Source organism: Cherax quadricarinatus, chromosome 62, assembly GCF_038502225.1.
Source record: "Cherax quadricarinatus isolate ZL_2023a chromosome 62, ASM3850222v1, whole genome shotgun sequence".
In the NCBI taxonomy this organism is placed as follows: domain Eukaryota; kingdom Metazoa; phylum Arthropoda; class Malacostraca; order Decapoda; family Parastacidae; genus Cherax; species Cherax quadricarinatus.
Window position 1 is genome coordinate 5,872,107 of NC_091353.1, and position 27,359 is coordinate 5,899,465.

A 27,359-nucleotide genomic window follows, 5' to 3' on the forward strand; every position below is an offset into this window, starting at 1 on the left:
TGCTTCTGTCATTAGAATATTATTAAATGTTTTGAGACTGTGTATACACTAATACCTTCATGTGCATATATTTTTATTTGTGTATTTTAGCATATGTCACAGAGAATCTGATTTAACCCTTAAACTGTCCAAACGTAGATCTACGTTCACATGCGTAGTGTTCTGAACGTAGATCTACGTTCACATGCATAGTGTTCTGAACGTAGATCTATGTTCACATGCATAGTGTTCTGAACGTAGCTCTACAGTTTTTTTTACATGCTTTCAAATGTAAAAAAATAAGGTCAGAGCGCTATGCATGTGAACGTAGATCTACATTTGGACAATTTAAGGGTTAATTTGCTGAAATTTTCAGATTTCAAGATATGCAATATCTGAATTGGATATTGGTGAGGGGCTCTTGATCCATGGAACTGGATTTATACTTCTTTTATTGAATGTGATTGTGCCTCATCCTCAGGCACTGTATGACATGCACGGGTTTAGCCCTTCACCTGATCAAAACAAGTTGTTTTTTTTAATTTGCATTGTAAATAAACTTAATGTTTATTTTACATCCTGGTTGGTGCTTAGTGGTGCTGGTTGTGAGGTGTGGTCGGTACTTAGTGGTGCTGGTTGTGAGGTGTGGTTGGTGCTTAGTGGTGCTGGTTGTGAGGTGTGGTCGGTACTTAGTGGTGCTGGTTGTGAGGTGTGGTTGGTGCTTAGTGGTGCTAGTTGTGAGGTATGGTTGGTGCTTAGTGATGCTGGTTGTGAGGTGTGGTCGGTGCTTAGTGGTGCTGGTTGTGAGGTGTGGTTGGTGCTTAGTGGTGCTAGTTGTGAGGTGTGGTTGGTGCTTAGTGGTGCTAGTTGTGAGGTGTGGTTGGTGCTTAGTGGTGCCGGTTTGAGATGTGGTTGGTGCTTAGTGGTGCTGGTTGTGAGGTGTGGTCGGTGCTTAGTGGTGTTGGTTGTGAGGTGTGGTTGGTGCTTAGTGGTGCTGGTTGTGAGGTGTGGTTGGTGCTTAGTGGTGCTGGTTGTGAGGTGTATTATAAACTTTATGAGTTGTGAGTTCTGTATTCCCAGTGATGATTAGAATCTTAACGTACGAATGCCAGTTTTTTCGGCAGATTGAGTGCTGTTGCAGCGGACATTTCTTCAGTGACTTACTGTATAGTTTTTCAAAATGTGATATTTTTTGGTACTGAACACATCACCTCCAGGCTGAGAGACTAATAACCTCACACTCCTCCACCATTCTTCTCTGTACCAAACTGACGAAGCCACTAGTTGGTGAAACATTCTCACAGTAAAATTTCCCAAATACCGCAAAAGTGTCTAATTCTTCAACTTATTTGGTTTTCTCAACCATTTATGCACAACAAGATGAAATGTTCCTTGGATTAGTGTTGGAATGAGTGACTTGGCTGAGGCAACTGTTGATTATATCTTACCTTCACTTTTATGAAAGGTGTGTTGTGCAGACAGTTGTTTTGGTTATATCTTGCTTTATTTGCAAGAATAATGGTCTTGGTTGCAAGAATAATGGTCTTGGTTGCAAGAATAATGGCATGTATTAATGTTGGTACAATTACTGACAATATGTTAGGTAAAAGGACACAAGTGCAACTAATGTGACATTTTATTGTGCCAATGTTTCACTCTCCAGCAGCTTGATAAAGCTCCTGGAGTAAAACGTTGCCACAATAAAATGTCACATTAGTTGTACTTGTGTCCTTTTACCTAAGAATTACAACCTTGGTTGCAAGAAGGTGGTTTGTAACTCAGTGCTAGATCCTCCGGCTCTTAACTGAAGGATCTTATTTTAATCCGTGGAGGGTGGGAGATATGTGGGTAAGTTTGGTTGCATGTGTTGCCTGCATTCATCTTGCTTAGATGGGATAATACAGTACCTCCGTATATCAAGGTATGTCTGTAGTAACTCATCATTTTCTAGCTTGCATTGGTTTACATTACTGACTGAGAAGCAAATCAAACCACAACTGGATTTTTGACTGTCCTTCCTTCATTGCTGTCTGTTGTTTGAAGTTGTACTATGCTTCCTCTTAGTACCCAAACTTTCACATACCAGGGAAGAGGTGGGGTTTGAATCCATGGCAAGTGAGTCCTTCAACTTGCAGGCTAGTGCATTAACCACTGGGCCAGCTGGCTCTAATAAGATTACTCCAACTAGGTATATTTCTATACTCCGTGATTTGTTTGCAGTTGTGTTTTTGTGGTACAAACACTTGTATATGAGTATGAAGCATGGGTGGTGAATGTTGCAACAAGGAGAAGGCTGGAGGCAGTGGAGATGTCATTTCTTGGAGCAATGTGTGGTGTGAATATAATGCAGAGAATCCATAGCTTGGAGATTAGGAGGTGGTGGGGGGGGGGGTTGTTTTAAAAGTATTATCCAGAGGGCAGAGGAGGGGTTGTTGATTTCTTGAGTAAGGTTCTCACATGGTCACCTCATGATGGATCAACCAGTGTAACTTTGCTGGGATTATTGGGTTGGTCGAACACTCCACCATCTTTCACTCGACTGTCTCTCTCTCATCACCATGCTGATTTCTCACTCAGCTTCTCCTTCAGTGCTCTGATTTGTGTACACCACCCTGTTCTCTGATTGGCTCTTCCTCTAAGATAGTTTTTCTGACATTTTTAACAGAAACTAACTTGCTGTTCTAGCAAGTTAGTTTTGTTTTCAATCTGTACATTTCATATTTTTCTAGATCATTCAGCAATGCTGAGTGGCCTACACAGGTTAAGTGTTCTCCCTTATTACTGTATAATAATAATAATAATAATAATAATAATAATAATAATAATAATAATAATAATAATAATAATCATGAATTTGCATATATAGTCTTATGATGTACAGTTATTCAGTTCATCTTCATTATTATTAGCTTTTCATAAATTTGGGAGATAAATACTTGGAAGGAAGAAATGTCATAGGAAAAAATAAAAATAGTATGCCGTACGTGAAGCGACACATAGCATCAAATAGCAACAATAATAGCATCAGCACAAACCACTACACAACTACTACCACACTCAGTTTTTAACTCTAGCATTCTAGTTTCTTGAAATTAGGGCAAAAAATAGTGACACAAGTTGTCATACACATATCCGTATCAGACACAGTTGTTACTCTCTTGATTGCTGCTGTCGGCTTTCTATTTCAACTTTACTCTTTCTTCATTAGATAGTACTGTAATGTACGTAGTTCTAATTTGGAATGTTCAGACTTTGGAGCAACTTGAATGGCTCATGTAGGAGAGGTTAGAAGATGTGTAAGTAGTGTTTGTGTATTGCTGTATTATCCGGTAGCATACACTGACTATATTTCTTGTAGATAAGCATGTTGTATTCTTCAAAATATGTAGGGAAGCTAAAGCAAGAGAAGGTTAGTCTATGTGGTTCTCTTTCTCTCATTCTCTCGCTCTCATTCCCTCTCGTTCTCTCTTGTTCCCTCTCATTCTCTCACTCATTCCCTCTCATTCTCATTCTCTCACTCTCATTCCCTCTCATTCTCTTACATTCTCTCATTCTCATTCCCTCTCTAATTGTGATAAACTCAGATTACTAGTGAGTAAATATATAAAAAATTTTGTATGTATTGAATAGTTGTCACTGTAATTTTGGTGTGGGTAATGAAGGTATTGGTGGATACTTTGTTAATGGGATTTTTTACATAGCTATTGTATTAGTAATATTTTGTGGATGTTGTGTTTGTTGTATGATGCGATGCTCAGTGTGGGTGAGTGTTAAGTGTGTGACAATGGCAGATGTTGAAAGCTGCATAAGCTTTGCATATATTATTCAACATATGCTGTACAGCATGCTGTGCCTGAACACCTGTGAAAATGCTTGGATTAAAATGTCTTCTATGCTAATCAGTGGAGAATGAGAAATCGCTTGAGTGGAAATGTGAAACAGGTTGAGTAATGCGTGTGCTTTGGCCCCAGTCAGGTCCACTGAAGAGGGACTCTGAGTGAGGCTGAAATATACAGATATCTCTTACCTGTTCAAATAATTTCTTTCTCCACATTTGTCAGTACAAGTGTGTATCTACAGTAGCATTTATTTTGAAAGTCTCTTGCTGTATTGAAACTATGTTTTGTGCATGTTACAATAGAGGTGAAAGAATTTTTGGTACAGTGTTGCCTGATAATGATGAGAAAAAAATGACTACAGATTTTTGAACTGTAGTGTAGGCATGCCTCTGGTAAGACAGTGATGGAGTGAGTGATGATGAAAGTGTTTCTTCTTTTTCGGGTCACCCTGCCAAGGTGGGAAATGGCCAATATGTTAATAAAAAAAATTATAAGCCAACATTGTAGCATAAATTTATTCCACTCAGTTCTAACAAGTGCAAAAGATAGCCTTGTTATATTGCTTTATATTATACAGATCCTTGCTATTTGTTTCTCCAGTGTCCAAGTTTAATAATTTGTATTCCTGCAGTTGCATCGTTGAAAGCCGAGCTTTTCACAACAAACAAGTTGAAGGAGACAATCCTGTCATGTATGGCATTGTCCAACCTCAGAATGATGAGGTAAGTATTGCAGAATGAGAGGAGATGGCACCATAGGTTAGGTGTGACTCTTTGAATATTCTTCTGCTCCTAGCACTCCATCTTTTATATATACACATACACACAGTACAGTGGAGCCTCGGTACTCGAACAATTTGATATTCGAATGCTTTGTTCAGTAAAAGAAAATAGCTTGGCAGTCGACTGCTTACTCGGCACTCGACCAAACAAACACGACCTGCCAGAACTTCGCTGTAAACTATTTCATGTTTCTTCGCATTTTTTTTTCTACGTATTTGTATAAATAAGTCACCAGGGTGGATAGGGGGGCAATGTGGCAGATGTTGCAAGTGTATGGTGTAGGAGGTAGGTTACTGAAAGCAGTAAAGAGTTTTTACGAGGATAGTGAGGCTCAAGTTAGAGTATGTAGGAAAGAGGGAAATTATTTCCCAGTAAAAGTAGGCCTTAGACAAGGATGTGTGATGTCACCGTGGTTGTTTAATATATTTATAGATGGGGTTGTAAGAGAAGTAAATGCGAGGGTCTTGACAAGAGGCGTGGAGTTAAAAGATAAAGAATCACACATAAAGTGGGAGTTGTCACAGCTGCTCTTTGCTTATGACACTGTGCTCTTGGGAGATTCTGAAGAGAAGTTGCAGAGATTGGTGGATGAATTTGGTAGGGTGTGCAAAAGAAGAAAATTAAGGGTGAATACAGGAAAGAGTAAGGTTATGAGGATAACAAAAAGATTAGGTGATGAAAGATTGAATATCAGATTGGAGGGAGAGAGTATGGAGGAGGTGAATGTATTCAGATATTTGGGAGTGGACGTGTCAGCGGATGGGTCTATGAAAGATGAGGTGAATCATAGAATTGATGAGGGAAAAAGAGTGAGTGGTGCACTTAGGAGTCTGTGGAGACAAAGAACTTTGTCCTTGGAGGCAAAGAGGGGAATGTATGAGAGTATAGTTTTACCAACGCTCTTATATGGGTGTGAAGCATGGGTGATGAATGTTGCAGCGAGGAGAAGGCTGGAGGCAGTGGAGATGTCATGTCTGAGGGCAATGTGTGGTGTGAATATAATGCAGAGAATTCGTAGTTTGGAAGTTAGGAGGAGGTGCGGGATTACCAAAACTGTTGTCCAGAGGGCTGAGGAAGGGTTGTTGAGGTGGTTCGGACATGTAGAGAGAATGGAGCGAAACAGAATGACTTCAAGAGTGTATCAGTCTGTAGTGGAAGGAAGGCGGGGTAGGGGTCGGCCTAGGAAAGGTTGGAGAGAGGGGGTAAAGGAGGTTTTGTGTGCGAGGGGCTTGGACTTCCAGCAGGTATGCATGAGCGTGTTTGATAGGAGTGAATGGAGACAAATGGTTTTTAATACTTGACGTGCTGTTGGAGTGTGAGCAAAGTAATATTTATGAAGGGGTTCAGGGAAACCGGCAGGCCGGACTTGAGTCCTGGAGATGGGAAGTACAGTGCCTGCACTCTGAAGGAGGGGTGTTAATGTTGCAGTTTAAAAACTGTAGTGTAAAGCACCCTTCTGGCAAGACAGTGATGGAGTGAATGATGGTGAAAGTTTTTCTTTTTCGGGCCACCCTGCCTTGGTGGGAATCGGCCAGTGTGATAATAAAAAAAAAAAATAAGTCACCATGTTAGGTAGTAGGTTAGTAGACAGCATCCACCCAGGGAGGTACTACCGTCCTGCCAACTGAGTGTAAAATGGAAACCTGTAATTGTTTTACATGATGGTAGGATTGCTGGTGTCTTTTTTCTGTCTCATAAACATGCAAGATTTCAGGTACGTCTTGCTACTTCTACTTACACTTAGGTCACACTACACATACATGTACAAGCATGCAAAACAACCACTCTGAAAGAATAGAGAAATTCCAAGCGCTTTCGTGACTACTCACATTATCAAGGAACTATGAAAGTGAAGCATCCAAGGAAGCTATATAAGGGGTCGGCCAGCACCTCACTATCAGATCCCACAACGGTTAAACACGTGACGCGCGGCGAGCCAACTTGGATAGGTCCTTTGCAAAACTCACCCCCAAGCTATTTATTTGTCCAGTGTATTATTAAATTCTACCCAAATTCTATTAATTATAAATGGATCTAATTTATATAAACCAAAGGAAATATTCATATTATTGTCAAAACTGCTTTTTATGAAACAAGATTCAATTATATTCCTGTCGACCATGGACTTGCTTGATACTACTTTCTCAACTTTTTGAAAATCAATTGGATGGTTAAAATCTCTTACATGAATAAATAGAGCATTGGAATCTTGTCCAGTTCTAATGCTATATTTATGTTGTTTTAATCTTAGTTCGAGATTTTTACCAGTTTGACCGTAATAAACTTTATCGCAAATTTTACAAGGAATCTCATAGACACATCCATCAGCATTTTGGGGGGAATTCTTAATCAAAAGTTTTTTTACTGTATCAAGATTTTTGAATACAACTTTAATATTAAAAGTCTTAAGAAGAGAAGGCATATCAACCAAGTTTTCATGGTAAGGGAGAACCAACATATTTTTAGTTGAATAAGGCTGGTTGCCCTTTTTTGGATTATAAAAAGTGTTCCTAGCAACTTTAAAAGATTTATCAATTACATTTCTTGGGTATTTTAAGTCAATACCTATTTCATAAATTTTGGATATTTCCTCATCTATGAACTCAGGACTACAAATTCGTAAAGCTCTCAAAAACATTGATGAGAAAACAGACAGTTTGACTCTATCTTGATGCGAGGAATAATAGTGGACATAGGAACAGTTATTTGTAGGTTTTCTGTAAATTTTAAATTTGAATTCATTATTACCCTTAATAATTAAAACATCTAGAAAAGGCAATGAGTTATTTTCTTCAAACTCAACAGTAAAGTTTATAGAATGGGCTAAGCTATTTAATTTTCCAAGAAAATGGTGTATATCTACATTTTTGGGCATAAGACACAAAATATCATCAACATATCTGAACCATTTAGCTCTATTAGGGAGGATTGTGTTAAGCAACCTTGTTTCAAAAAATTCCATGTATAGGTTACTAAGAACAGGTGAAAGAGGATTTCCCATTGCCATACCAAACTTCTGAGTGTAAAACTTATCATTAAATACAAATTTTGCATCAACAATGCAAAGTTTAATAAGTTTAATGATAGTAGGAACTGGCAATGGTAAATCATAGTTAACGAGTTCTTCAGATAAGAAACTTAATAAATCATCAACAGGAACTTTCGTAAACAAGGAAGTAACATCAAAACTAACCATGTTAAAATCATTTAAGTCAGTCAAGGAGTTTAATTTATCAACCAAGTCTATGTTGTTTTTAACATTAAAGTTAGAAATTTTGCCAACAATAGGGCTCAAAATATCGACTGACTTAAATGATTTTAACATGGTTAGTTTTGATGTTACTTCCTTGTTTACGAAAGTTCCTGTTGATGATTTATTAAGTTTCTTATCTGAAGAACTCATTAACTATGATTTACCATTGCCAGTTCCTACTATCATTAAACTTATTAAACTTTGCATTGTTGATGCAAAATTTGTATTTAATGATAAGTTTTACACTCAGAAGTTTGGTATGGCAATGGGAAATCCTCTTTCACCTGTTCTTAGTAACCTATACATGGAATTTTTTGAAACAAGGTTGCTTAATACAATCCTCCCTAATAGAGCTAAATGGTTCAGATATGTTGATGATATTTTGTGTCTTATGCCCAAAAATGTAGATATACACCATTTTCTTGGAAAATTAAATAGCTTAGCCCATTCTATAAACTTTACTGTTGAGTTTGAAGAAAATAACTCATTGCCTTTTCTAGATGTTTTAATTATTAAGGGTAATAATGAATTCAAATTTAAAATTTACAGAAAACCTACAAATAACTGTTCCTATGTCCACTATTATTCCTCGCATCAAGATAGAGTCAAACTGTTTGTTTTCTCATCAATGTTTTTGAGAGCTTTACGAATTTGTAGTCCTGAGTTCATAGATGAGGAAATATCCAAAATTTATGAAATAGGTATTGACTTAAAATACCCAAGAAATGTAATTGATAAATCTTTTAAAGTTGCTAGGAACACTTTTTATAATCCAAAAAAGGGCAACCAGCCTTATTCAACTAAAAATATGTTGGTTCTCCCTTACCATGAAAACTTGGTTGATATGCCTTCTCTTCTTAAGACTTTTAATATTAAAGTTGTATTCAAAAATCTTGATACAGTAAAAAAACTTTTGATTAAGAATTCCCCCCAAAATGCTGATGGATGTGTCTATAAGATTCCTTGTAAAATTTGCGATAAAGTTTATTACGGTCAAACTGGTAAAAATCTCGAACTAAGATTAAAACAACATAAATATAGCATTAGAACTGGACAAGATTCCAATGCTCTATTTATTCATGTAAGAGATTTTAACCATCCAATTGATTTTCAAAAAGTTGAGAAAGTAGTATCAAGCAAGTCCATGGTCGACAGGAATATAATTGAATCTTGTTTCATAAAAAGCAGTTTTGACAATAATATGAATATTTCCTTTGGTTTATATAAATTAGATCCATTTATAATTAATAGAATTTGGGTAGAATTTAATAATACACTGGACAAATAAATAGCTTGGGGGTGAGTTTTGCAAAGGACCTATCCAAGTTGGCTCGCCGCGCGTCACGTGTTTAACCGTTGTGGGATCTGATAGTGAGGTGCTGGCCGACCCCTTATATAGCTTCCTTGGATGCTTCACTTTCATAGTTCCTTGATAATGTGAGTAGTCACGAAAGCGCTTGGAATTTCTCTATTCTTTCAGAGTGGTTGTTTTGCATATTTTGAAATCACCTGTTTACCGTGATCTTATTGCATGTACAAGCATATATATATATATATATACACACTCCCCTCTGGGTTTTCTGCTATTTTCTTTCTAGTTCTTGTTCTTGTTTATTTCCTCTCATCTCCATGGGGAAGTGGAACAGAATTCTTCCTCCGTAAGCCATGCGTGTTAGAAGAGGTGACTAAAATGCCAGGAGCAAGGGGCTAGTAACCCCTTCTCCTATATAAATTACTAAATTTAAAAAGAGAAACTTTTGTTTTTCTTTTTTGGCCACCCTGCCTTGGTGGGATATGGCAGGTTTGTTAAAAAAAAAGAAATGTCACTGTGGAAAATATTGTATTTTCCAAAAAATCCAGTGTGTATTTTTTATGAAAATTAGTGTAATACATTGTATTTAATAAAAATTAATTTGTAAATGAAAAAGAGAATCGAGGGGGAAGCTCTGTGCCTGCGCTGACGAGCAGGGAGAGTCGCCGTTGTTTTTTTGAATGTGTTACAAGCACGTTAATGTGAGGTGTCTAATTTTTGTCGCTCTAGGGGTTATATTGGGCTTAAAACCTCTCAAATAGGAGCCGAAATTGTTGGATGTGCATTCCTGCATAACTTGAGCATTAAACAGATGTACAAGACAGCTCCAGGAACCTCAGATAAGCTATCTAAATTATGTTTGTAATTCTGGCTAGTATTATCATCATAAATTTAGTTAGAGGGGGGCTCTGTACATGACACACAGTAATCTCCAGACTAATTGGCGAGTGTTATAATTATAAATTCTCCTTCTGTTATATAACTGTGTATATGTAATCATTAATTTTAATATACAGTCCACAAATTTATATTAAATTTTACCAGAATTCCTGGTGTGTATGTACATTTCATTTGCAATTAATATAGGTTTAGAGCAACTTGTGGAGAGAGAGATGGTAGGTATCGAAGGGGGACATTTTTTGCGACCTAGGTGTCCTAAAAATTCCTACTTGTCTCTGTAACTTTGATAAATAATAATTATCTTTGTTACCATTTACTTGTATGTATCTAATGAGATTCATCAAGGTAAATGTAATTTTCCACAGTCACCATGGGGCCTACGAAGATTAGTGATAACAACCAACCAAAAAGACAATTGATTGGGAAAAGTTGTTTGGTACTGGAACAGATCAGCACTTGAACAAACAACCTTCTGGAACAAATTAAATTTTATTACTGAGGTTCTGCTGTATATACATTACTAGGCCTATAACAATACTACGACCAGCTGGGGATTGAACCTGCTGCATTTAGCCAGCCTCCTGGGAGCCTAGTTAACCTCCTGATGCCTTAGTCCACTGCACCACAATGGTGGCATGGTGGTGGTACAGTGGACTAAGGTGTCAGGAGGTTAGCCAGCTTCCCAGGAGGCTGGCTGAGGATCTCACCACTGTGGTAGCATGGTGGTGGTGCAGTGGTCTAAGGTGTCAGGAGGTTAGCCAGCTTCCCAGGAGGCTGGCTGAGGATCTCACTGCTGTGGTAGCATGGTTGTGGTGCAGTGGACTAAGGTGTCAGGAGGTTAGCCAGCTTCCCAGGAGGCTGGCTGAGGATCTCACCTCTGTGGTAGCATGGTAGTGGTACAGCAGACTAAGGTGTCAGGAAGTTAGCCAGCTTCCCAGGAGGCTGGCTGAAGAACTCGCCACCATGGTAGCATGGTGGTGCAGTGGACTAAGGTGTCAGGAGGTTAGCCAACCTAAGAAATATTGACAAAATAACTGGAACTAATGACTAGCTAATGACTTGATTTAATATATGTATTAGTAGAGTAAAATCATGTACCAGTAAAGGCTTGTTCTGTAAACTTTTTCTTTATAAAATGAAAGTTTTATTAATGCACATTTGCAGTTACAAACATGGCACATGCATTTTCAGCTACAAACATGCAACACAACTATCTTCTGTACAACTGCTTTCTACAGGAGCTTAGGGAATTTTGTGAAGCAGTGACTAAATTAACCCTGTCTCTTTACCTCTCAGCAACTAGTTAATTCACCGTCGTGGCAGTTTATGATGATTCCATTGGAGAGCGGGGCAGAGAAGTTGCTGCTGCGAGGAGATTGCGAAGGCCAGGTTAGCATTTTCCTCATTTATTTTTATCAGTTAAGAATATTTTTCATAGCCGGTTTTGGCAGTAAATCTAGAATTGGTGGGAGTGATTACTAGGCGAAAATTTCAGTAATCATGATTAAATCTTTGGGGTGCAGGTGATGCTGTGGCGGCTGGCTGATGTGTCAGAAAATCAGCTACAACAGATCAGTCAAGTGTACCCCTTCCAGCCTCTCATCTTCCCAGCGACTCTCAATCACTCTATGTCAAAAGCCTGGGCAGCTATGACCCCACCCCCAATAGGTAAGCTGAGAATCCTCTCATTGTGTGTATTATCATTTGTGCCCTCTTGCCTTACCCATCGGGTGTTGTTTGACCCATACAGTTTAGCACTTCTCTATGAGTGTAGTAGTAATATTAATTGCCATACCTAATATAGTACACATTTAGTCATTTAAAATGATTATAGTGGAGTCTGGGATGACAGACACTTTACAAAAGAAGTTTTTGTCAAAAATGGTATAAACTACAGACAAGTTCAGGATTAAGACACAAGTGCAACAGTTGGGTATCTTTATTGATGAAATGTTTCTCCTACACAGTAGACTTCTTCAGTCACATACAAAGGCAGCAGTAGTAATAACATAAAGATGATGTAATCAGTCCATCAACTTTGGAGAAAAAGTATTTGAGATGGTCAGTCTCTCAGCCTGGAGTAAAATTCAGCTACATTGTCTGGAATGATATTGTTCCAGACCATGTAGCTGAACACTGAAACAACATTATTCCAAACCATGGTACTAAACTCTTCTCCAGGCTGAGGGACTGACCACCTTAAATACTTTTTTCTCCAAGGTTGATGAACTGATTATATCATCTTTATTTCATTACTACTGCTGCTTCTGTATTTGACTGGAGAAGCCTACTGTGTAGGCAAAACATATCATCAATAAAGATATGCAACTTTTTTTTTTTTTTTTTACACAGGTTTTGACAAGGTTAAGTTAAGGATCCCTAGCTTTATTGACAAGCTATTTACAGGTTAAGGATTCCTAACTTTATTGGCAAGCTAAGAGCTGTTACCTACATCAGCTCATTTGAAAGCATTTTTATTGTTATGAGACATACAAGTAGGGAACAGATGAAGTTGGAGCCATCTGTGGGCCAGCTGTGGACCATCTGTGGGCCATCTGTGGGCCAGCTGTGGACCATCTGTGGGCCATCTGTGGGCCAGCATTTTCATTTGATCAACTGACTTTATCTCGTTGACATCATTATGCTGTACGAATGTGCTCCATACTCGAGTCATCCTGGGTATATATGATCTCAGATGGAGTGATGTTCTGGAGAAGGGTACAGCCAGAGTGAAGTCGCTGCTGGCTGCCTGTCTTGTGGCATAAAAGCTTGTTTCACGCTGTCCTCGAAGTGGATCCAAGTGTGGTACTTTGACAATATTAGCCTTGTACATAACAGTAAGGCCACCCACATCCCTCCTATGTTGAAGGCTCTGCTGAAATGAGAGATCTATCCAGGATGGATCCAGGCAAGAGATGAGACGTCTTGCTCTGTTCTCTACTCTGTCAAGCAGTTGCAGGTGAGAGGGGGGGCAGGCGTGAGCGTACTTGTGCCTAGTACAGAATCTTGCAACCCCTACTGTCAAGCAGATGCGAGATATGGCGAAGTGCTGTAAGCTTCCTGGCTGCCTTGTTTGCAAGATTTACAACATAGTTCTTCATGGTTAGTTTGGAGTCAAATTTCACCCCAAGGATATCAACTTCTTCTCCAGGTGCCAACACCCTCCCATTCATCCTTACTACTGCACCAGAATTACCATCATGGTGCCTAGAGACCATCATCATTTGCATTTTCTCAGGTGCAAATGTTACTTGCCATCTATTTCCCCAAACTGATACAGCTCTTAGCTGGTGATTGATGTAGCTTAGAGCAGCTGGCATTTCTTCTCTTGGATAAGTGAATGTCAGTGTACAGTCATCTGCATATGCATGGGATTCTGGGATGAGATGAAGATGTTTTTATTGGAACAGTGTTTGGATCTCTTAAAATCTTTATCAAGTCGTACCACAGCCTCATGAAGAGCTTAACAGACATAAATGTTCAGCAAAGTGTGTTTTCTGTACTCTTCTTGGCATCATATTATTTATTTCCTACAGCAGAATCTTAATATTTTGTATTTTTTCCTCTTCATCATTCTCATAAGTGTTGAAAAGTTCTTGGTGACTGATGTTGATTCTTTTTGGCAGGTGTGTTGGATCAGCTTGAAGGGGAGAAGAATCCCCCAAGGATCACAGCTAGCTTGTTTCTACCTCTCCAGGGCCGGCTCGCATGCGGCCGAGAGGATGGGTCCATCATCTTGGTGCCTGCCACCGAGACTATTATGCTTCACCTTCTCCATGGCAAACACCATCACTACCATAGTATGTATATAACCTCTGACATATTAATACTGGCTTTCTCAACCATTTTTTTTTTTTTCAACAAGCCGGCCGTCTCCCACCAAGGCAGGGTGACCCAAAAAAGAAAGAAAATCCCCAAAAAGAAAATACTTTCATCATCATTCAACACTTTCACCACATTCACACATTATCACTTTTTCTGCAGAGGTGCTCAGAATACAACAGTTTAGAAGCATACACATATAAAGATACACAACATATCCCTCCAAACTGCCAATATCCCAAACCCCTCCTTTAAAGTGCAGGCATTGTACTTCCCATTTCCAGGACTCAAGTCCGACTATATGAAAATAACCGGTTTCACTGAATCCCTTCACTAAATATTACCCTGCTCGCACTCCAACAGATCGTCAGGTCCCAAGTACCATTCGTCTCCATTCACTCCTATCTAACATGCTCACGCACGCTTGCTGGAAGTCCAAGCCCCTTGCCCACAAAACCTCCTTTACCCCCTCTCTCCAACCCTTTCGAGGACGACCCCTACCCCGCCTTCCTTCCCCTATAGATTTATAAGATTTAAGAGTGTTGGTACTACTATACTTTCATACATTCCATTCTTTGCCTCCATAGATAACGTTTTTTGACTCCACATATACCTCAACGCACCACTCACCTTTTTTCCCTCATCAATTCTATGATTAACCTCATCCTTCATAAATCCATCCGCCGACACATCAACTCCCAAGTATCTGAAAACATTCACTTCTTCCATACTCCTCCTCCCCAATTTGATATCCAATTTTTCTTTATCTAAATCATTTGATACCCTCATCACCTTACTCTTTTCTATGTTCACTTTCAACTTTCTACCTTTACACACATTCCCAAACTCATCCACTAACCTTTGCAATTTTTCTTTAGAATCTCCCATAAGCACAGTATCATCAGCAAAAAGTAACTGTGTCAATTCCCATTTTGAATTTGATTCCCCAAAATTTAATCCCACCCCTCTCCCGAACACCCTAGCATTTACTTCCTTTACAACTCCATCTATAAATATATTAAACAACCATGGTGACATTACACATCCCTGTCTAAGACCTACTTTTACCGGGAAGTAGTCTCCCTCTCTTCTACACACCCTAACCTGAGCCTCACTATCCTCATAAAAACTCTTTACAGCATTTAATAACTTACCACCTATTCCATATACTTGCAACATCTGCCACATTGCTCCTTTATCCACTCTATCATATGCCTTTTCTAAATCCATAAATGCAATAAAAACTTCCCTACCTTTATCTAAATACTGTTCACATATATGCTTCAATGTAAACACTTGATCTACACATCCCCTACCCACTCTGAAACCTCCTTGCTCATCCGCAATCCTACATTCTGTCTTACCTCTAATTCTTTCAATTATAACCCTACCGTACACTTTTCCTAGTATACTCAGTAAACTTCTTTCTTTCAACACACCGGCCGTATCCCACCGAGGCGGGGTGGCCCAAAAGGAAAAACGAAAGTTTCTCCTTTTACATTTAGTAATATACACAGGAGAAGGGATTACTAGCCCCTTGCTCACTCAGTAAACTTATTCCTCTATAATTTTTACAGTCTCTTTTGTCTCCCTTCCCTTTATATAAAGGGACTATACATGCTCTCCGCCAATCCCTAGGTACCTTCCCCTCTTTCATACATTTATTAAACAAAAGTACCAACCACTCCAACACTATATCCCCCCCTGCTTTTAACATTTCTGTCATGATCCCATCAGTTCCAGCTGCTTTACCCCCTTTCATTCTACGTAATGCCTCACGTACCTCCACCACACTTACATTCTGCTCTTCTTCACTCCTAAAAGATGGTATACCTCCCTGACCAGTGCATGAAATTACTGCCTCTCTTTCTTCCTTAACATTTAAAAGTTCCTCAAAATATTCTCGCCATCTACCTAATACCTCCATCTCCCCATCTACTAACTCCCCTACTTTGTTTTTAACTGACAAATCCATACTTTCCCTAGGCTTTCTTAACTTGTTTAACTCACTCCAAAATTTTTTCTTATTTTCATTAAAATTTCATTAAAATTTCAACCATAACCTCGAATAATTTTTTCCCATCAGTTTTGTGATTCAGCTCATTTTTTATATACCCGTCTCCTGATTCATTAACTTTCTGCATATTCTCTTCATCCAGTTTGATGCCTAGATGTTTTGTTTCTCTCAATGCCCTTTTCTTTTCTGTGTTAACACCCAGGTTCCACTTATACCCTCAGTACTTCCTCTCCTATCCTTTGCAACTTCTCTGAATCTTCCAAAAACACTTATCAGCAGAGATATGACACCTCGGTCTTCATATCAAATTCCTTATTAAGCCCACACCTCTTCCCAACACTAAGGGTCACCTCTTTTACAATCCTATTTAAAAGTTCATTAAACAACGAGAGTAACAAGCAATCTAAGTCAGGGGCATAATCGAAGTCTAATCTGGGAAGGGGGGGACATGGACCTGCTCCACATGGGTCAGTAGACCTGTTGCAGTGTTCCTTCTTTCTTATGTGAGAGTACATTTGTTCCTAATAAGAAGCTTTGCAGCTTCTTGTGCTGAGCATGTATCAGATGCACATACACATAATTATTCATAATCATTATGGTCAGCCTCCTTAAGATTTTGATCTCATCACTGGACACTTAATACATTCTTAACACCCCCACCTGCACAGAAATATCATTCTCTCTAGAGACAATCATCATTTGTGTTTTTGTTTTTTGTCAACCCACCACCTGTCTCCCACCGAGGGTAACCCGTTAACCCCTTCAGGGTCCAAGGCCCAAATCTGAAGTGGTGCCCCAGTGTCCAAGAATTTTCAAAAAAAAAATTTGTTATTTTTTCTTATGAAATAGTAGAGAATCTTTTTGTGAAGGTAATAAAACAAAAAGTATGAAATTTGATGGAAAATTGACGAAATTATGCTCTCGCGAATTTTGATGTGTCAGCGATATTTACGAATCGGCGATTTTGCCGACTTTGACTCCCATTTTAGGCCAATTACATTATTCCAGTCAACCAAATTCTTAGCTATTTCACTAGTATTACTTCTATTCTATCGATTGAGCACAAGAAATCGCCAAGTCAACTGTTTCAACTACAAATTAAAGTGATCGGAAATTGTTAATTTGGCCAATTTAACACAAAGTTCAAAATATTCCAATTTCAAAATAGGGTCCAGAATAAACAATGTAGGTATTCTTGGAACTAAACTAACATTTCTTCTGTTCATTAGTTACATTTTGAGGCTTTACAAATAAATTCCATTTTGATTTTTTATTCACATAATGAATTTTTATTCACACCAAAAAATAGAAGATTTACTGTTATGCAATATTGTAATAATTGTATAAATATCATCACCATATTTGTGAATGTATATTAGACCCACCAGCCGACGTGTATTAGATGTGTGAGGTCGTTTGTTTACTCTTGAATATCGGCAAAAATTTAACATTTCTGCTACTTTGAGCTCAGTTTCAAGCCATTTCCAGTGCTAAAACCATTCAAAGTCATCTCTATTTCTGTAATATGTCTTCCATTCTATCAAATGAGACCAAGAAATCGCAAATAGAACTATAAAAAACATACGAAAAAACACTGCAAAGTCGCTGTTTTAATCGAAAAATCATGATTTCAGTTTTTTTCTCTCATTATACACAGCATGCTGCAGGATCTGTTTTATGTGGTGCACACATACCACATAGATGTATTCTCTCATATCTAGGCCCAAATGTACCACTCACAGTTTATCAGAGTGAGCTGAGCTCATGACGTAGATCTACGGTTTGGACCCTGAACGTAAAGCCGTAGATCAACGGGACGGACCCTCAAAGGGTTAAAGGAGAAATGAAAGTTTTTCATTTTTTTTTTTCAACAAGTCGGCCGTCTCCCACCGAGGCAGGGTGACCCAAAAAAGAAAGAAAATCCCCAAAAAGAAAATACTTTCATCATCTTTCAACACTTTCACCACACTCACACATTATCACTGTTTTTGCAGAGGTGCTCAGAATACAAGGGTTACTAGCCCCTTCCTCTGGGCATTCCAGATGTCTCTTATGACATGCATGGCCATTTGTGTTTTCTGAGAAGCAAATGCAATCTGCCTTTGCTTGGTCCCTGAGAGCAGTAGACATTTCCTTTCTTGAACAAGTAAAACTGTATCAAAAGGCAGTTATCTGTATAGGTATAGAATTCAGAGGTGACATGATATAGGTCATGAATGTGACACATCAGTGGACCAAGCAAACCATCTTGTAGTATACTGGCACTAAGTTGTTCACAAATTCTTTCATTAATAATTTCTTTAAAGATAGTGAAGGTTACCACTCAGGTGTAGCTTGGAGCTAGAAATTCCTAGTGCTTGTGCATTTCTTTTGTAGAAAAGGCCCCAGTGATTTACCCAGTTAAAAGGCACACTTAAATGTCCAGTGCAGTTTTCTCTCTATTTGTCCCTTTTTATTCACCTACTGATGTAACATGCAGGACAGACTCACAAAGTCATAATAACACTGGAGTTTTAAGACTCGGTCACCATGAGTTGAAACACCATCCATTCCTTGGTTTATTTATACAGGACAGACATCATATACTAAAAGATCAGGTGCTGTATCAGTGTTGTCTTCTAGGGCATTTCTTCAATATGAAAAGCTTTGTCACCTGATAGATAATTTACCTATGTGTTTCCAGGCTCAAATATTTTTGGGTGTAGACATAATCAGCAGTATGAATGTTTTTTATTAATATATTAATTAAAGAAAAAGGCACAGTACCATGACTGGAACAATACACAGATAACCCGCACATAGGAGAGAGAAACTTATGACAGTGTTTCGGTCTGACTTCGGCTATTTATAAAGTGTGACTGTAAATGGTCCAAGTCAGACCAAAACGTCATCATAAGCTCCTCTTTCCTATGTGCGAGATATTTGTATACTGTTAGGTAAAAGGACACAAGTGCAACTAGTGTGACATTTTATTGTGGCAGCATTTCACTCTCGAGGAGCTTTGTTAAGTCATTACACCTTAACAAAGCTCCTGGAGAGCAAAACGTTACCACAGTGAAATGTCACACTAGTTGCACTTGTGTCCTTTTACCTAACATATTGTCAGCAATTCTACCAACATTATTACCATTAGCACTTGACATGCTCTTGGAGCGTGAGCAAGGTAACTTTCATGAAGGAATTCAGGGAAACCAGCAGGCTGGACTTGAGTCCTGGAGATGGGAATTACAGTGTCTGCACTCTGAAGGAGGGGTGTTAATGTTGCAGTTTTATAACTGTAGTGCAAGTGTATGGAGTGTATGGAGTGAATGATGATGAAAGTTTTTCTTTTTTGGGTCACCCTATCTTGGTAGGAAATGACCTGTGTGTTAATAAAATGAAATATTACCATTTGTATACTGATACTAATTACAGTGAATGTGTTTACAGACTGGGCTCAGCCAATGGTCTTACGTGGCCACCAGGGTCGTGTTAACTGTCTCCTCTATCCCCATGGTGAGAGTTCCCGCTATGACATGGCCCACCTCGTATCTGGAGGCATTGATTTCTCCATCAATGTTTGGGACATGTACACAGGCAACCTGGTGCACAGATTTGTAGTCCAAGCAGGTCAAGTTTTACAGCTTCTGGTGCCCCCACCTACTTGTACAGTGAGTAGTGGGGAATTTTATATTTACCTTATTTTCCGGCATATGAGGCACACGAGAGTGGGCTGCTTGTTGGCACGGTGTTTCCAAGCATTTGTAATGTAATGCTAGTAAACAACTGCTGAGTGTAACCTGAAAACTGTCCTTGAGCATATAAGGTGCAGGCTAATTTTCAAGGATTTTTTTGGGGGGTGGGGGTTGTGGGGGAAGGCATGCTTTATATGCCATAAAAAGGGGGTACTTTTATATAGTATAGTTTTACCAATGCTCTTATATGGGTGTGAAGCATGGGTGATGAATGTTGCAGCGAGGAGAAGGCTGGAGGCAGTGGAGATGTCATGTCTGAGAGCAATGTGTGGTGTGAATATAATGCAGAGAATTCGTAGTTTGGAAGTTAGGAGGAGGTGCGGGATTACCAAAACTGTTGTCCAGAGGGCTGAGGAAGGGTTGTTGAGGTGGTTCGGACATGTGGAGAGAATGGAGCGAAACAGAATAACTTCAAGAGTGTATCAGTCTGTAGTGGAAGGAAGGCGGGGTAGGGGTCGGCCTAGGAAAGGTTGGAGGGAGGGGGTAAAGGAGGTTTTGTGTGCGAGGGGCTTGGACTTCCAGCTGGCATGCGTGAGCGTGTTTGATAGGAGTGAATGGAGACAAATGATTTTTAATACTTGACGTGCTGTTGGAGTGTGAGCAAAGTAACATTTATGAAGGGGTTCAGGGAAACCGGCAGGCCGGACTTGAGTCCTGGAGATGGGAAGTACAGTGCCTGCACTCTGAAGGAGGGGTGTTAATGTTGCAGTTTAAAAACTGTAGTGTAAAGCACCCTTCTGGCAAGACAGTGATGGAGTGAATGATGGTGAAAGTTTTTCTTTTTCGGGCCACCCTGCCTTGGTGGGAATCGGCCAATGTGATAATAATAAAAAAAAAAAAACTTTTATATGACTAACGAAAGGGGCTGTGAAACAAAGTTCTATTACAGTTCTTCATGAATCCCTAACCTCTTGTTAGAGCTTCCACATTATCCTCTTTCAGTAATAATAATTATAGTAAATTTATTTCAGCATGATACAATATTTGTACAGAGATGGGTGATGTACAGAGATGGGTGATGTACAGAGATGGGTGATGTACAGAGATGGGTGATGTACAGAGATGGGTGATGTACAGAGATGGGTGATGTACAGAGATGGGTGATGTACAGAGATGGGTGATGTACAGAGATGGGTGATGTACAGAGATGGGTGATGTACAGAGATGGGTGATGTACAGAGATGGGTGATGTACAGAGATGGGTGATGTACAGAGATGGGTGATGTACAGAGATGGGTGATGTACAGAGATGGGTGATGTACAGAGATGGGTGATGTACAGAGATGGGTGATGTACAGAGATGGGTGATGTACAGAGATGGGTGATGTACAGAGATGGGTGATGTACAGAGATGGGTGACATTGAGTTGTAATGCAGAAAGCCTATAGTTATGCAGATTATTTTGAGCAAGCTTAAGCCTAACTTAAGACTACAATAGCAATAACCATCATTTGCTTGTATGTAATGACATTAAGAGTATACAAACAACAAATTTAGGCATTTCCCTATTGTATGTATGATGAAGATGTTCATTGTAGTTATATTGCAGCCTCGCATTCAAAACTGCATCTGTAGTGTCTCTGAAGACCACAGTGTGGCACTGCTAAGCATCAAGGAGCGCAAGCTAGTTCTGCTAGCATCCAAGCATCTTTATCCCGTGCTCAGCATCAAATGGCGTCCTGAGCACGACTTCTTGATGGTGGCCACACACGACGGATCAGTCTATGTTTGGCAGATGGAGACAGGTTAGCTGATTGTTTGTCATAACCATGTGAAATAGTTTGGGAATTAGTTGGTAACATTACCAAGATTTCTGCACATGCAGCGAGGTCTCGATTGGTGCAAATAATGAAGAATTTTTTGGAAATAGCGTTTATTAATTTTGCACTGAATCGAAGTTCACACTATTCAAATTTGCACTAATTGAGACCTAGCTGTATTGATAAAGATACTTGTTAAAAAAATTATGGACAGAAGAAAAGGCTATAAAGAATAAATTCTCTGCATAAATTAACTATTTTTTATGAGTTGGCTAGACTTAAAAAAAATAATTAGAAGGGTTGACTTGCATATATAATAATAATAATAATAATGGAGGGCAAAGTTATTAAGCAAGAGTGTGTGAGCATATTAGATAGAAGTGAATGGAGACGAATAGTTTTTGGGACCTGACGAGCTGTTGGAGTGTGAGCAGGGCAATATTTAGTGAAGGGATTTAGGGAAACCGGTTAGCCGGACTTGAGTCCTGGAAATGGGAAATACAATGCCTGCACTTTAAAGGAGGGGTTTGGGATATTGACAGTTCGGAGGGACTTCTAAATTGTCATATCTGAGCACTCCTGCAAAGACATTGATTATGTGCGAGTGAGGTGAAAGTGTTGAATGATGATAAAAGTATTTTCTTTTTGGGGATTTTCTTTCTTTTTGGGTCACCCTGCCTAGGTGTGAGACTGCTGACTTTTAAAAAAAAAAAAAAGATAAGTTTGACCCACTTATGGAAAATTTGGGAACAACTGGTTTAGGTTTTATTTTTAAAGTTATGAGTGTATGGAAAGAGAGTGGAACAGTTTCATAAAATTTGGGAAGGGCTCTTTAATATTTCTTTTAAACTTTTTGAATATTCTACAGCTTTTGGTTTGCTTTTGTAGGCCATTTCACTTTTGTTTAACCCGTAAACGGTCCAAACGTATATATACGTTTTTTCCGCTAGTGCCCCAAACGTATATATACGTTTTTTTTGTCATACATTCACATTGCCATGATAAGCCTGAGTCGCCTGGACATGAGAGAATGGGTGTGTGCACTCACTGTGTGCCATATTAACCCTTAAACGGTCCAAACGTATATATACGTTCACTCGTGCAGCGCCCCGAATATTTTGAAAAAAAAAAAAAATATTTTTTTTATATAGAAAAAAGAGCACATTTTTTAAAGTGTTTTAGCATAAAAAAATTTTTTAGGGTCAGTACTTACTGAGGTATGAGGCCGCGAAGTTGGCACTTGGCGATCACCTGACGGCAACATGGAGCACTGCTACTTGCAGAAATTCAACATATTTACCGTTTTCTTCCATTTTTTTTTTTTCATTTTCTTGGTTTTCATGATATGATAATTATGTTTCATAGTAAGTCATTTGATATTAATGCCAATTTTTGTTTATACACCAATATTACATAAGAAATTTTTATCATATTGTTATAAACACACATGTACACACTGACAGGTGATTTTGCACACCTGGCTGAATCACACATTATTATCTACAACTATATACAAGTATTTACATGTCCCACTTATGTTTCTAGAACTCCACAATTGTATGATACTCCATGAAGCATGGATTCATACAGAGTGCCACCCCACACTGGTGACACATGAATCATGTGTCCTTCCGCTGTTGGGGTCGTTTTTTGGTGGTAGCACACACAATACACTTTTTCTGGGCATTCTTCTTCTTTTGGGTAGGTGGTATTGGTACCAGATAGTGACAGTTAGGAGTGATTCGGTCTGGCACTTCCCCCACTGGCTGTGGTTGGGGGACAGGTTGTGGTGTGACAGGTCGCTGTTGAAGGGAAGGTACAGGTGTGGTACCATACTTTCTTGCTATCTGTTTGACGAGATTCAGAGAGAAATCTGCAAAACGTTGTCGTTTTCCAGTCTTTACTTCGTACATATTGAATGCATTGAGCACTGCAATGTCTACAAGGTGAAAAAACAGTTTTATATACCACTTGCAACTCCTACGCACACAGTCAACAAACCCTATCATCATGCCACACTTGTCAACTAGTCACATGTTGTTCGTATAGTCCACGACAGCAAGTGGCTTCACAATAGGTTTGTTGTTGAACTTGCTCAGTCTGTCTGTTTGTACCATCTCGTTTCTGTGGATGGTTGATAGCAATGTCACGTCGCGTTTGTCATGCCACGTCAGTGCCATGATGTCATTAGCATGAAACGCTTGCACTTCACCTTCAACACTGCCTCCAGTGAACCTTGGCATATGTTTCCTATTCCTTCTCACTGTTCCACATATATCAGTATTGTTCACACGTAGGAAATCAGCAAGCATAGGGCTTGTATACCAGTTGTCTGTGTACAATGTATGGCCCTTGCCAAGGTATGGTTCCATCATCCTGCGAACAACATCACCGGAAATGCCCAGCATCCTTCTGTCATCATCGAGTGTGTTTTTCCCTGTGTATACAATTACATCCAACACAAGACCACTCTCACAGTCACACATAACAAAAAGTTTTATACCAAAGCGATTACGTTTGCTCGGTATATATTGCTTGAATGACAGGCGTCCCTTGAACAGAATCAAGGACTCATCAACAACAATGTTCTTGAAGGGATAAAAGTATACACTGAATTTCTGCTTCAAATACATAAACACTTCCCGGATTTTGTATAGAAGGTCATTTCTGTCTGCGAAGTGCAACATTCGTAGCAACAGAGTGAATCTGTTGCAGGGAAGGAGGTCACGGAAAACTGGAGTACTGATGAAGTGGTCTGTAGACCAGTAATTACGTATATTGTTCTGATAGGTATGTGGCATAAGCATGACAGTGGCAAGGAATAAATACATTTCAGCCACTGTTGTGTCTTTCCACCTGTGCAGCCGTGATGATTCTCCAACCTCTGTTGTGTTGTTCATGACATATTGGTAATAAATGTTTGTCTGAGTTACTATCAAGTTCATTATAGGCTCGTCAAAGTACAACTGGAAATAGTCTAACTCTGTACTGGGACATTCTGGCTGGATACCACTTCCACTAGCATCAAAATCACAAGGCTGTGGCACGAATATACTTTGTGTCCAGTTCCACTCACAATCACGTGGTGCAGGGTGGACCTGTGGCATGGGGCGAGGGGGGCAGGAGGAGGAGGGAGAGGAGTGGAGGCAGCACATGGTTGAGGGGGTGCCGGGCAGTCCTTTGTCTGTCCACCCACTGCGCCATGTGGTCCAGGCACCATGCCACCCACCACTACTTCCTCCATCCCCGCATACTCCCCTTCGTGATCACTTTCACTATCAGTGGCTGGGGTTTTGGATCGTGACCTGCCATGACCCTTGGGGATTGCATATGGCACACTGCCTGAACGTAGATAACGACGCCTAAAAGTACGTTTCACTGGTGAATAATGAACGTCACTATCACTAGACGAATCCTCAATTGGCATAAAATGAATCTCATCATCACTTACATCACTTTCACTATCACTACTAAAACACCGGGAAAATGATAGTTTCCTCTTGCGAAGTTGCCTATGGGTAACACTTGCCACTCCAGAGGTGCTTGGCCCAGGGTCTTCTGTAGCCACACTGGCCACCCCAGAAGTGCTTGGCCTAGGGTCTGATGTGGCCACACTGGCTACCCCAGAGGTGCTTGGCCCTAGGACAGGTGTCGCTACCCCAGAGGTGATGGGCTGGGGGTCATCTGGGTTATCGTCGATATTTTCACTACTTCCTTGAATATTACTGGCCCCCATTGGTGTCAAATCCACTAAACTCACGATCTCTATCACTTTCCTCGAATAGTAGAGTACAGTGGACCCCCGCATACCGTTGGCATCACATAACGTTAAATCCGCATACCGATACATTTTATCGCTAAGATTTTGCCTCGCATACTGCTAAAAAACCCGCTCAGCGCTATTCGTCCGAGACGCGTCTAATGTGTGGCCTGAGCCAGCCTCACATGTTCCGCCGGTGGCATTGTTTACAAGCCAGCCTCCGCGGTAACATCCAAGCATACAATCGGATTATTATTATAATCAAGGGGGAAGCACTAAACCGTCAGCTGCTGCTGCTGCTGTAGCACCGTCTGCTGCTGCTGTAGCACTGTCAGCTGCTGCTGCTGCTGCACTGTCAGCTGCTGCTGCTGCTGCACTGTCAGCTGCTGCTGCTGCTGCTGTAGCACCGTCAGCTGCTGCTGCTGCTGTACCACCGTCAGCTGCTGCTGCTGCTGTAGTACCGTCTGCTGCTGCTGTAGCACCGTCTGCTGCTGCTGTAGCACTGTCAGCTGCTGCTGTAGCACTGTCAGCTGCTGCTGTAGCACTGTCAGCTGCTGCTGTAGCACTGTCAGCTGCTGCTGTAGCACTGTCAGCTGCTGCTGTAGCACTGTCAGCTGCTGCTGTAGCACTGTCAGCTGCTGCTGTAGCACTGTCAGCTGCTGCTGCTGCTGCTGCTGCTGCTGTAGCACCGTTGTTGGTGTGGCTTATTGAGAATACCAAGAAACAATTAACCCCAGAGGGTTAGCCACCCAGGATAACCCAAAAAAATCAGTGTCATCGAAGACTGTCTAACTTATTTCCATTGGGGTCCTTAATCTTGTCTCCCAGGATGCAACCCACACCAGTCGACTAACACCAAGGTGAACAGGGAAAAATGCCTGGAACTAGTGCTCATATTGGTGAATTTAAAGCCAGCAAAGGTTGGTTTGAGAGATTTAAGAATTGTAGTGGCATACACAGTGTGATAAGGCATGTTCTGGAAGAAAATGTCAAACAGGACCTACAGTACTCAGGAGGAAAAGGCACTCCCAGGACACAGTGTCTCATCAGTCATTGCTGCATCTTCAATAAAGGTAAGTGTCATTTATTCTTCATTTAGTAGAGTAGTACATGCACAATATATACTGTGCATGTACTCTACTATTGTGCATGTATCCTTCTCTTTGTGTGTAGGAAAATGTATATTTCATGTGGTAAAATTTTTTTTTTCATACTTTTGGGTGTCTTGCACGAATTAATTTGATTTCCATTATTTCTTATGGGGAAAATTCATTCGCATAACGATAATTTCGCATAACAATTAGCTCTCAGGAATGGATTAATATCGTTATGCGGGGGTCCACTGTATTAATACGACGAGGCGTGAGTGAATCACGCCTCGTCGTGAATGTAACTGGTCCTACCATGTGGTACCCAGGCGTCCCAGATTTTTTGTATACTGTGCACACTGAGTGCGCACACCCATTCTCTCATGTCTAGGCGACTCAGGCCTATCGCGCTAATTTTGAACGAATGAAAAATAAAACGTATATATACGTTTGGGGCGCTACGCGCATGAACGTATATATACGTTTGGACCATTTAAGGGTTAAAATAATTGGGGATGCCTGGGTACCATATGCTCTTTTTTCCTATTAAAAAAAACTATTTTTTTTTTTCTCAAAAAAGTTGGGGCACTACGGTAGAGAACGTATGTATATGTTTGGACCGTTTATGGGCTAAATAGATTCAGCAACAGAAATAACACACTGAATCAAGAGTACTGTATTTTTTTTTTTTCCGAAGGTATCCATGGTTGTTGTAACAGCTATTCAGGTAGAATCTTTAATTTTTTTTTAATGCACCAGCTCTGTCTTATTTTACATTTAGTAATTTATACAGGAGATAATGTTACTAGCCCCTTGCCCCTGGCATTTTAGTTACCACTTACGACATACATGGCTTACAGAGGAAGGATTCTTTTCCAATTTCCTATAAAAATCTTTACTCTGGGTTATAATTACAGTTAAGGTTTTGAAGACACTGAGTAATCAAGAAAGAGTATAATAATAATAATAATAATAGTAATAATAATAATAATAATAATAATAATAATAATAATAATAATAATAATAATAATAATTTTATTTCAGCATGATACATGTTCGTGCAAAGGAGTATAACAATTGGGTGGACACGCCAAAAGCGTGTCAGGCATTTCA

At 39.7% G+C, this 27,359-nt stretch overlaps 1 protein-coding gene across 7 annotated transcripts in view; it reads left to right on the forward strand.

Moving 5' to 3' along the window:
- Rbcn-3B (WD repeat-containing protein Rbcn-3B) overlaps window positions 1-27,359 on the forward strand; it is a 210,905-nt gene that overhangs the window by 46,937 nt on the left and 136,609 nt on the right. For all 7 annotated transcript variants that reach the window (XR_011393733.1, XM_070098348.1, XM_070098351.1 and 4 more), the window contains 6 exons: window positions 4,450-4,540; window positions 11,362-11,454; window positions 11,589-11,733; window positions 13,692-13,865; window positions 19,334-19,554; window positions 21,188-21,383. Coding sequence is in view for 6 of the 7 variants with exons in the window: in XM_070098348.1 (XP_069954449.1) it covers window positions 4,450-4,540; window positions 11,362-11,454; window positions 11,589-11,733; window positions 13,692-13,865; window positions 19,334-19,554; window positions 21,188-21,383 (920 nt within the window). In the remaining variant the exon portion in view is untranslated. The remainder of the gene's footprint in view (window positions 1-4,449; window positions 4,541-11,361; window positions 11,455-11,588; window positions 11,734-13,691; window positions 13,866-19,333; window positions 19,555-21,187; window positions 21,384-27,359) is intronic.